The following is a 12,099-nucleotide window of genomic DNA, read 5'->3' as shown; positions in this document are numbered from 1 at the left end:
GAGAGGGGTGAGATGATGCTCCAGCCGGCGGAGGAGGACTCTCTCGGCCACTTTTGAAAGGACAGACAGGAGACTGATGGGCCGGTAGCCCGAAGGAAGATGAGCATTGGCACGCGGCTTCGGAATGGGGACGACGATCGCAGCCCGCCACGCAGTGGGGAAATGACCCGTGAGGAGAATACCGTTGACAAGCTTGGTGAGGTACACGGTCGCCTTCCGAGACAGGGAGAAGACGAGCCGGGGATGAATGGCATCTGGCCCAGGAGCAGTTGTGACACGAAGGTGCGTGATAATGGAATGAATTTCCCCCGGGGTAGACAGACGGATGTCACCGGGTGCGGGCGGAGGAGGCGGGGTGTAATGAGTGGGAAGGAGGGAAACCACCCCAGGGGGAATACGAGGGGTGAATGACGAGTGAAATGAATCCGCCAGCAGCTCCGCCTTCTGGGCAGGGGACTCGCAAAGGCCCTGCGGCCCCCCACCCAGGGGCGGGATGATGGACGGCGTGGCACGAAGGTTCCGCGCGTACCGGAATATGGACCCCGACTGGAAGGAGAGGGAAGACACTTTACGGACCCGCTCCGCCGCGAGCCACTCCTCAGTGAGCGCCCGGCACCGCGCCCGCAGGTGCACATAGTCGAGCCAACGAGCAACGGCGCGGGACGACTGCCACCGCCGCCGCGCGGCGTCGCGGGCCGCGATGAAGTGTCGAAGGTAGGGAGGAAAGGGAGTGCCACGAATGACAGTGGAGCGGAGAGGAATGGTGGCGCCAGCAGCCGCGAGCACAGCATCACTGAAAACGTGCACGCGCTCATCGAGCTGCTGCGGGGAAGCGACATGGAAGTGCAGATCGAGGTGCCTATCCAGATGAGACCGGTAGGCACCCCAATCCGCACGACTGAAGTCGAACCACGGGCGGGGTCCATGGAGGGGGAGAGAATCGGTACGAACGAAACCAACGACAGGGGTGTGATCTGACGTGAGCTCGGCCCGGGCCTCGAGCCCCGACACAGCCACCTGTCCAACAGAAAGGAGGAGGTCGAGGACACTCGGCCGCTGCCGGACGTGACATGGAATGAAAGTGAATGAGGGGGGAGCGTGAATGGCGAGACGGGGGGAACCCTGAACGAGGCGCTGAAGCTGAGTGCCCCGATTGCTCGTGGACACACAGCCCCAAGCGCGATGCCGGCAATTGAAATCCCCGCCCACGACCACGCGCGCGTCCAGATGGAAGAGAGCACGCAAGTCGTCTGCCGGGAAGGGACCATGTTCAGGGAGATAGACGGAGCACACAGTGAGAGGATGAGGAGCCAGATGGAGACGCACCGCCACCGCCTCGGCATTGCGGAGGGGGGGCAGCGCGCGCTGATGGTGCGGGATGGTAGACAGGATGAGGAGAGCAACACCACCCCCACGAGTGTCCCGGTCCCAGCGATAGATGACGTACCCAGGCACGGAGAAGGGGAGATCGGGTTTGAGCCATGTCTCAGAGAGGAGGACAAGGGCAGGCCGTTCAGTGGACAGGAAGTGCCGGAAGTCCCCCAGCTTCGCCCGAATGCCCCGGGCATTCCAGAGGACAAACTTAAGCTGCTGGGAGCACAGTCCGGAGGAAGTGGAAAATGGACTGGAAGTAAATGTCGGCCTGGAGAAGAGGGGTAGGAGCCTGAGAGATGCGGAAGATGGCATCGGCAAAGAACGGCAGCCACGGGAGGAGATTCAGCCGGGCGAGCCAATTGAAAGTCTCAAAAAACACAGAAAAGGGAGCGGAAGCCGGGAACACGGGCGGAGGGCGCACGGAAGGCGGCAGAGAGGAATCAGAAGGGAGGACAGGCGCGGGGGGGCAGTCCGAAGGGACTGGCAGGGGGGCAGGAGCCGGAGCAGGAGCTGCAGCGAGGGAGGAAGCAGCGGGCAGCTGCACAGCCCGCGAGCCCTCCTCAGCCCTCGAGTCCAAAGGCGCCCTCGACACCGGGGGACACGCCGGCTGCACCAGGCCGGGAGGAGCGAGGGAAGGCGAAACACCCGCAGCAGTGGTGGGAGCAGGAGGAGGGGCGCGCAACAAGACAGAAGAAGAGTCAACTGGAGGTGGACCAGGCACGGAACAAAAGAGAGAGGGTAGCTGGGGCGCAGGGGGGACCGGGGCCAAAGGTGGGCACGGGGAACGCGCCGCAGGTTGGCCAGCCACTAGCCCAGCGTAGGAAACGGCAGAGGGGCATGACGGAAGAGAGAACGAAGGGAGCGGCGGGAACATGTCCTCGTGCGGCCGGCGCTGGAACTGAAGCGGAGCACGGGGCTGCCGAGGAGGCGCCGCAGAGGCGTCCTGGCCCGGCGGACGAGGCTTTGGTCCCTGGCGACGCAGCTGCCCCTCGATGAACTGCACGTAAGTGGGGCAGGTACGAGCATTCGCCGGATGTGGCCCCGAGCAGTTCACGCACTGCGGAGGCTCGTCGGGTAGCTTCGGGCAGGACCCGCGGACGTGGTGCTGGGTGCAGCGGAGACAGCGGAAGGGATTTCCACAGTCCGCCGCGTGGTGTCCCCACCTCTGGCATTGGTGGCATTGAAGAGGCCGCGCCGTGCCCCGGAACTCCTCCCATTGGACAGTGAGGCCAGCTAGGTGCCGGACTGCTCGGGCCTTGGCGACCTGCGCGGCATCTGCGAGGACCACGAGAAATCTGATGAAGCCCCGGTGGAGCTCGCGCTCCGAAGTGAGGGGCCGGAGCGACTCGGGGTGCACCCCAACGGCACGCAGTTCCTCCAGGACCGAGTCCTGGGAAGTCTCGGAGGGGAGACCCGCCAGGACAATCCGGGGTGAAGTCTTCCGACCCAATGGAAACGTGTGGCAAGGGATGCCATGGTCCCGGAAATACGTCAGCAGGGCCTCCCGGTCGTGCAGGCTTGTGGGGTGATAGCGTGGATAGCCCCGAAGATAGTCCACGGTGAAGTTCCCCTGCAGCTTCTGCCGCAGCGACCGGTTCCCGCGAATGGCGTCAACATTCAGTTTGGTATTGACAACAATTGGCGGAATGCGCCGTGGCGCAGTACCACTATCCGGTGACAGCCCGGGCGGGCGAGGGGCCACAGCAGGCGCAGGCGTCGAAGGAAGACCAGGCTGGGCCGGCGGGACAACACGGTCGGCCGCCGCCAGGACACCCGGCACAGACGCAGTGTCAGAGGCAGCCCCGGGACAGCCACGAGGGACACCGACGGCCAGGCCAGGCACGCCAGGGTCCGCCACAGCAGACCGGCGCGGTCCCCGGGACAGGGAGCCCGAAGCCGCCTGCGCCGACGCCATGGCAGCACCGACGCCATCAGTGGACGGCCCCGGGCAACTGGAGATGGGCCCACAGGCAGTAGAGCCAGGCAGGGGCGCACCGGCGGCGAGGCTGCGCCAGGTCTCCTCAACCTGGTGGAGCAAATGGACATCGGGGAGCGAGCCCCGACGCCGCGGGCTCACACCAGGGCCGTCAGAGTCGATGCGGTGCAAATCGTCCGGCCAGGATGGCACCCGCGAAGTGGAAGCAGCAGGAGCGCAGCCCCGGGCCACGGCGTCAATTGTGGCATCAACTGAAGAGCCAGCACGGCGCTTCAGCGCCAAAGTGGAGTCCAGCTGGGTGCGCCGGGACTTGTGTAGATCGGCCCGGGCAATGGCGCGTGAAGAAGGCGTGCTACCACCATCGTCGTTCGGGCGCTGAGAGGCAAACCAGTGGCGAGATACAATAGCCTTTGCCGCATCCTTCGATATTTTGGCAGGCTTCCTCTCAACAGGGCTACCAGGAGGCGAAGCGTCATCAGAATCGGAAGAGGACGAAACCGCATGAGCAGAATGCCGACCAGGAGTCGCCCAAAATTTATTCGCACCCTGGGAGCGAGGTGGAAGAGGCGAAAGTGGAGGTTGCCCCAATGGAAATGATAAAGTGTCTTTGTCGGCCATATTGGTTGCAGGTAAGCACAAAGCGACAGAATCGATACTCCCACACTCACAATCGATCCATCACCGACGAAGCAGAATGTTTACATAGTAACACGAAGTAAGAAACACAGTTTAAAATGTAACTAGGCAGAGCCCCGACGCACAAACACCTGTGCTGATGCCTGAAGGTACGTAGATGTCGAAATATAGCACTTCGATGCACAAATCACCACTGAACACAAGAAATAGAACCAAAACACAAGCTACCAGGAAGAAGCTGTACACTGGTCCGCAACCTACGAGAAAGTGGCGCCCCGGCCGCTGGAAATTACTTTTGTTACACGTCCCTCCGCGGAGCGCGACCAATCACGAGCCGCGGAGCGCTCCGATTGGTCGCGCAACAAGAAGCCAAGAAAACTTTTCACGAAAAAAATTCAGTTCCCGTCTCACTCATCTAGCGACAGCGGCACAGCTCAGACCTACGATGCCCCCCAAGACGAGCGGTAAGGCAGCCAAAAAGGCGGGCAAGGCCCAGAAAAACATCTCGAAGGGCGACAAGAAAAAGAAGCGCAAGAGGAAGGAAAGCTACGCAATCTACATCTACAAAGTGTTGAAGCAAGTTCATCCGGACACTGGCATATCATCTAAGGCCATGAGCATCATGAACAGTTTCGTGAACGACATTTTCGAGCGCATCGCGGCAGAGGCCAGCCGCCTCGCCCACTACAACAAGCGCTCCACCATCACCAGCCGCGAGATACAGACGGCCGTGAGACTGCTGCTGCCCGGGGAGCTGGCCAAGCACGCTGTCAGCGAGGGCACCAAGGCTGTCACCAAATACACCAGCTCCAAGTGAGCAGGTCTGGTGTGCACATGCTTACATAAACGGTCCTTTTCAGGACCAAGAACATGATCATGAAAGGAAATGCTTCTGCTGCTGTTCTACAATTCCCTCAATCCCTATGATAGTAAATGTAAGCTTAACCAAGGCAGAAATATTTTCATTAAAAAAAGTCTTTAAGACGCATGGTTTACTGGCTGAGATATATATATATATATTTTTTTTTTTTGCTTACTTCTGTGGTCATTAGTACATTGCTACAAATATATTTATATATATAAAAAAATAAATAAAAAAATCCTTTCTATTTAATTTAGTTAGATCATATATCAATATTAATGGCAAAGACCAGTTGCATCGATTCACTTTGAAAATAATTCCATTTGTGCTAAAACTGGACACAGTAAAAAAAAAAAAAAAAAAAAAAAAAAAAAAAAAAAAAACTGAAAAAAAAATATAAATATACACACACACACACACATAATTCGAATTCATATTATGCTTAACTGCGTTTGAATTTGCAATCATGCACAAGATGTTTTGTACTTCGAAGTAAAAACAACATAATGTACTATTTAACTACCCACAGTACAAATGGATCCAAAAAAAAAGTGAATTTTCATGCAGACGAAAATGCTTACATTTATTCTATTTATATTAAGTACCCATTACTAACAGCTTATACTGGGTGGAATACAACAATTGACATGATTTTACTTATATGGCAATTTAATATTTAACCAAAATTAATGGTAAACTAATATTTTAAAGTGTCATTTATGGCCCCTTACCTTCAGCATGTTTGCTTCCTTGCACACAAACGAGGACAAACACATCACCCAACTGAAAAAAAAAAAAAAATTTCACTTGCATCACAAATAATTTAAAATTTTTCACCACATGAAGTAAATATTTCGCAATAAAAAAAAATATAGCCCTAGGACTCGTGTGCACACCTTTTCTTCCCCACATCGCACACGCAAACAAAACTTCCAAATTATTACAAAATCACTCGATTATTATACATACATAAACACACATGTATTTTCCGAATAAGTGAGAAATGCAGGCCGATGAAAGTCAAATTTCGTTTCGGAAATTAAATCTCGCACAACTACCGATACATAACCAAACTTGCGTACATTTACATAGCATTAACCCTCTAAATAATAAACAAATGAAAGCAGAAAAAACAACATCGCTACCCACCGCGCGCGCTCCTGGCGGCGGGAGTAGGAACTACTTTGCACACAGACCGACATAGCCCCCTGCCAAAAACAGTAAAATAAATAATATATATATATATATAAGTCTTTTGGCGGGAAAAAATTTCTCAACCGCCTGGGAGCACCCTAGTGTGTGCCTGTCTTTAGGTTATGTTACTTTTAACTTCATTTTCTACAGGCAGACGCGAGGGTGCTCGCCCATTATTTTTATTTTTTTAAATTCTTTCCTACCTTTGGTGTGCCATGCAAGAATTTATCGTCAAAATGGCGGCCCCGAGTGCAAATTTCTCGTCTGCACTGCTGGCTGGATGATTATGTGATGTTTTGAAGGAGGGTGTTTTTTTTTTGTTTGGATTTTGTGTGAGGGGGGGAGGGGGCTGGGCTAGCTTTTTTTTTTTTAAATTTTCTAAACATTCATCTCTTATGTAACAGTGTTCAGCATTAAAAAATTTAAAAGAAGAGGCACTTACTCATCAATTTCAAAACAGCCTATGAAGAAAAATAAAAAAAATTTAAATTCATTCCAGTTTTATACATTCATGATTTGATCACATGTATAACTTTTCTTTTTTATTACCTTATTTAATTTTATTATTATTACTACTATTGCTGCTACAACCTAGAAGATACCTCAGTGATACTAATACCTGCTGGTAAAGTTAAAGGTTTCACCTTTCTTTCTTTAAACATATCACAATACCTTTCTTGAGTTAAATATTATCTAATGGCTTTAAGAAGTTATGGTAATGTTCATCAGTTATAGAGTGTGGGTTTGTGTGTGTGTGTGAGAGTGTATTTTGAAGAGGGCTTTGGTGGTTGGGATGGTGAGGGTGGTGGGTGTTGTGTGTGGGGAGGGGGGGGGGGAAGTAAAAGAGTGTTCATTACACGATTTCTCCTGTTGTTTGTAACAATCACACCTGGTATAGCTATTTCGAGTGGCAAATACAAACTGCAAAAAAAAAACATCTATATCATTGCCAACGGCCATATCACGATGAACACACCGGTTCTCGTCCGATCACCGAAGTTAAGCATCGTCGAGCGTGGTTAGTACTTAGATGGGTGACCGCTTGGGAACACCACGTGCCGTTGGCACTACTATTTTGCACCCTACAGAAAAAAATTTTTTTTTTAAAAATTTCAATTTTAAATTTTTTTTTCCCCCACAATCACCACATTTCCCCCCCCCCCCCCTAACACACACACTCACTCTCTCTCAATCAATCAATCAATCAATCAATCAATCAATCAATCAATCACTCACTCACTCACTCACTCACTCACCCACCCAGTAGCTGTGAATCTTTGCATGTGTATACCTCATACAAAATTCAAAGTGAAAAAATAAATATATAAGTGTATATGTATGTATGTATGTATGTATGTATGTATGTATATATGTATATATATATATATATATATATATATATATATATATATATATAAACACACACACACACACCTATTTTGAAGTTTCTCTGTTTCAGTGGGCAGTTATGTATAATAATGAGAGATTCAAAAAGACGTTGATAACAATGTCATCAATGCCTGTTTAGTGTGCTCATTTGTTGGATGGTCGGCAGCAATACTAGAGGTGGTACAGCTGTAACCTGTAAAATTGTACCTGCAATGTGTTGTGTATGGAAAAAAATAAAAATTATATCATCTAAATTTTTGTTATCCAACAATAACCTTCCCATCAATGCATGATGTCACAGTAGCCATAGCTCTACTCTTTCTGCCATATAACATTGGGGGAAAAAAAAAAAAAAAGGAGCTATTAGAATAATAACAAAAGATAAAAAATCATCTAACTGCAGACCAAAATTCAAAAAACTTAAAGTCCTGACTGCCATAAATGAATACGTTCTAGAAACTTTTTATTCATTCTTAAGAAAAAGAAGAAAAAAAAAATTATTATTTTTTTTTTTTTTTTTTTTTTAGATATTCGCACATAGGTATAACACCAGAAATGCTAGTAAATTGAGGATAGTTGAACATAACACTAGGCGATTTGAAAATGGACTAAATTACTTGGGAGTAAAACTTTACAACTTAATATCACAGAAAATAACTAAAACAATTTACCAGTATTAAAAAAAAAAACAGTAAAAAAAATTCTTCTAGAATATCCTACCTACCCTCTGAAGCTATTCTTTAATTTGATTGATAATAGAGAAATTGAACTGTTAATTTGTTGAATGGACTTGTGATAACAGCTGCTTCATGTTTTGCATAAAGTTAAATTGTGTAACATGTTATGTATTTTTTTTTTTGAAATTTTTTTTCTTGGTAACTTGCATCATGTAAATATTAATTGTCTGCACATACATGTTCTATATCCCGGAGCCTTGACTCCACGTGGGATCAACAGAACAAAAATACAAAAAAAAAAAAAAAATCCAGCTCACTAATCTAGGTGCATTTTGCTAACAATATTTGGAATATATATATATTTTTTTTTTGTGTAACATGCAAATTCTGTATTATTCTGCACACATTATTTATAATCTTCTATCATTTTCTTAGATAATAACTATTAATTCATAAAATAGATTGTGTGTGCATAACCTCCTGGAAACATTTGCACTTACCTCCTACTTTACTTTTTCATTTAAGCAATCCTATTCGCATGTATACACTTAGGTTGCAGCATCGAAATTGTGTAAAATTCAAAGTGTGTATTGCCTGAAAAAAAAAAAAAAAAAAAAGACATACCAAATATTTGCATACAGCGACACACTACATATTTGCACACAGTGGAGTTTTGCGGTAATTAACCTAGCACAATTTACCACACGCAATCACACGCCCGCGATGAGATAACACACTCGCTGTTTTCCTGTTGACCGGCACGAGGAGTAAGAAAAATTGATATTTACACGAGCACACACTCCCACACTAGTCACAACGTCGGTCATCAAGTTGTGTTGAAAATTCCTGTAGCCTCTGTTTTCCCAAATGATTTCACTTAAAATTTCATTTAACAAGACCATAAACAAATTTACAATACTAATTTCTTAAACAAACACTTCAGCGAACAAGTGACTGTCGCATTCATTACAAAGCTTACAACTTAACAGATGTTTCCGATGTGAAATAAAATAAGAAAATGTTTTACAACCAACCTAGAACATTTAGTCAAAACGTTTTTGTCCTGGTTTATGATTATTTTCCGTGACATGAATGTTTCAAAACTAATAAAAATACGAATGCAGCCAAATATAATGAAGTTAGCACATAAAAGACGACTTAAAATATTTCATTTTTCGAGAATTGGCAGAGCAAGAACGCACAGGTCCAACGGAAATTTCTTTAAAGATAAACGACCATCGGACAAAAACACCCCCTCCCCTCATCCTCAAAAATACGTGAATAATATACTTTTTCAATTATATTTTTATCGTTTTTTTTTTTTTTTTTTTAATATACTCATTAAAACTTCAAAATAAGCAGGTACTCGTGTGTTTTTCTCTCTACAATGTACCTGATCTCGGTGCGTAAACCTACATCATTTAGAGATGGAATTAATGTACACATACAAGTAAAATTTTGTTCCATTGTAAAATTGAGAGAAAGAAGGTTTTCCAAACGCATTAAGTATGGAGACTTTAAATAAGATTACGAGCTTATAAATGTTTGCAACGAAATAAAGTGACCATGTATCTGCAATTTCAAAAATATTTTTGCTCTGCTAACCTCACATGCAAGCAAGTAAAAATAACCTCACAACTTACTTACCTCTCTCAATTTCGCAGTACCAAAACATAGAAGGGATAAATAGGATAGTTTTTATTCGAAATCCTGCAAGAGTTTTAATTTTTATTAAAATATTTCTCCAATGTAGCATGTGTGTGGAATACTTCATCAGCAACTTGCATCTGCACCTTGAGTGAATTGAAGGGCAGCCAGTTTTAAAAGCTAAACAGAAACTGCACTCTTGAGAATGCATCAGATCCAAGTGAAATGCTTGTTGTGTGTACAGTTAAAAGTTTTATTATTCACACAATGAAAATGTAAACAAAATTTACTCACAATAATAATCACATCATCCTTGGAGGTGCACGAAGAAAGCCATTCCAGGTGGCACTGAACAAGGTGATTTGCTAGTGCTTCCACAGCAAACAGCCTTCATGAAATTATCTCCACATTTTCAGCATACTATACACTAAAGTATACCTAAGTTAATTTAACCATTTTCAAGTGATTCCAGCACAAATTACGTATTTGATTCCTTGAATAACATCTGCAAATGAAAAGTTCCCTGTTTGGTGTAGCAGTAAATTTAAACAGCTCGCAGTGCAAATTAAACAGTGCAGCTGCCATAAAAAAATTACACTATTAGTGGAACTGCCCATTATGTCATCGTAGACTGCTGACATTTAGAAAACATTGAAAAATCAGTGCTAAAGAAGCCCTACATTACTTTCGCTGTCCAAAGTGCGCTGCTCCCTACGTGAGCAAGGCATCGAGAATTTTCTGAACCGTCCGCAACCAGAAAATTGGGTAACCAGATATTTGCAGAGAGAAAAGAAAGGGAGTTTGCCTTGAGCCTTGGCCGAGGACGGACGTACGGAGAGGAGCTCCGCGCCTAAAGCTGTGTGTAGCACTTCACAGTGCTACCCAGTGTTTTCCTGAAAGGTAGCCTGTGCACCCAGAGTGCGCAGGCAGGTAGAGTGTAACGGTACCAGGTAAAGGTAGTATTAACGACCAACGAGCTCTGAGACACCCGGGGAGTTAGATCCCCTTCAGCCTAGCCTGAACCCGGCTAACTTAGCCCCGGGGGACGGTCAGTGGGTGCTCACGAGTGTGAGGCTGACGCGACTTAAAGACATAATGACAGAGATGGACGACTCAATGCCCTCCCCTCAGGAGGACGCAACCGATGGCGACTGGCAGACAGTCGCCACGAAAAAGGCGAAGAGGTCGCACCACGAGATGGCGGCCTCTTCCTCAACCGAGCAGGCGGGCCCCGCCCCCCCCAACCAACAGCCACCTGCGGCAGCGCCCAAGGCCCATCGCGTCAAGCCACTCTTCGTGTTCCTTGACCAGGGGCACCAGTACCCGCGAGTGTACCATACACTCAAGAATGCCCTCACCGAGCGCTTCACATGCACAAACCGCGGGAAGGACGAAATAATGGTCCACACCGCCACCATCGCGGACTACACGCGCGCAGTTAAGGCCCTTCAGGCCATTGGTGCGCAGCACTCGGTACTTCTGCAACAGCACGAAGTACCGAAAAAATTCGTACTGCGCGGCGTACACCGTCACACACCAACGGACTTCCTACAAGAGGAGTTCGCCGCACTGAACCTGCCCGTCCAGAACCACTGGTTCCTGGAGAACAGGCGGAGACGGGAGAAGTGCGACGCCCTCGTCATTGAGGTGCCGCAGTCGTGCGACTCAGCGACCATTCAGGCTCTGCGCGAATTCGCTGGAATGCGGATTCGCGTGGACGACTACAGGCGACCGAAGGGCCCTGCGCAGTGCAGCAACTGCCAACGTTTCAACCACGTGGGCAAAGGCTGCAGGACAGCACCAGTCTGCAGGTGGTGCAGTGGCTCGCACTGCGCCACCGAATGCCCGCACGGGGGCCAGCAGGAGCACAAAAAGTGTGCTCACTGCGAGGAACCGCACTGCGCCAATTTCAAGGGGTGCAGTGCGTACAAGAAGGAGACACGGAGGCACCTTCCCCCCCAAGAACGAAAGAAGCGGGAGCTACAATCCCGCCGCGACATGCGCGACAACACGCGCGCCACCAACCAGCCCCAGCCTCAACAGCAGACACCACAGGGACATCACGCCCCCCCAAGACGCAACCCCTGGGGCCCACCGCCGCCGTGCTTCGGCGACTACCTGGCGCAGGCCAGCGGGAGCCGGTATGCGCCCCTGCAGCAGCACTGGGAGCCCAGCCACAATGAGCTGGACTACCCAGTCCTTGCAAACAACCCGTGGCAGAAGAAGAAGGGGTTCAAGAAGAACCCCACCGGCCACAAAAATGGCCAAGGAAAGCCCCCGCGCCCCGCCCAGGACAGGCCCCGACAGCCCGCCCAGGACAAGCTGACAGCCACCAAGCCAGCTCCCACACCGGCGAAGAGAACGCCAGCCCCCGCCCAGCCGCA

The 12,099-nt window shown here is 48.5% G+C and overlaps 1 protein-coding gene and 1 non-coding gene across 2 annotated transcripts; both read left to right on the top strand.

The window, feature by feature from the left end:
- The first annotated feature begins 1,182 nt into the window (after window positions 1-1,182).
- On the top strand, window positions 1,183-2,370 carry LOC134543821 (neurofilament heavy polypeptide-like). The gene is made up of 3 exons (XM_063388418.1): window positions 1,183-1,527; window positions 1,574-1,724; window positions 1,808-2,370. The coding sequence occupies exons 1-3, from the start codon at window positions 1,183-1,185 to the stop codon at window positions 2,368-2,370; spliced, it is 1,059 nt and encodes a 352-aa protein (XP_063244488.1).
- Window positions 2,371-6,950: 4,580 nt separating this feature from the next.
- LOC134543852 (5S ribosomal RNA) lies at window positions 6,951-7,069 on the top strand. Its single transcript, XR_010077301.1, has one exon. It is a non-coding gene; the product is annotated as a 5S ribosomal RNA (ribosomal RNA).
- The last annotated feature ends 5,030 nt before the right edge of the window (window positions 7,070-12,099 follow it).

This window comes from Bacillus rossius, unplaced genomic scaffold (genome assembly GCF_032445375.1).
Source record: "Bacillus rossius redtenbacheri isolate Brsri unplaced genomic scaffold, Brsri_v3 Brsri_v3_scf22, whole genome shotgun sequence".
NCBI lineage: Eukaryota > Metazoa > Arthropoda > Insecta > Phasmatodea > Bacillidae > Bacillus > Bacillus rossius.
This window is presented reverse-complemented; position numbering and strand designations above follow the sequence as displayed.

What these genes read in the sequence shown, in the direction of transcription:
- LOC134543821 (XM_063388418.1), top strand. Translation starts at nt 1,183, where the DNA reads ATGCCGGCAATTGAAATCCCCGCCCACGACCACGCGCGCGTCCAGATG. An exon ending in GGCCGTTCAGTGGACAGGAA is followed by an intron (nt 1,528 to 1,573) that starts GTGCCGGAAGTC and finishes CGGGCATTCCAG; the next exon opens with AGGACAAACTTAAGCTGCTG. An exon ending in ACGGGAGGAGATTCAGCCGG is followed by an intron (nt 1,725 to 1,807) that starts GCGAGCCAATTG and finishes GGAAGGCGGCAG; the next exon opens with AGAGGAATCAGAAGGGAGGA.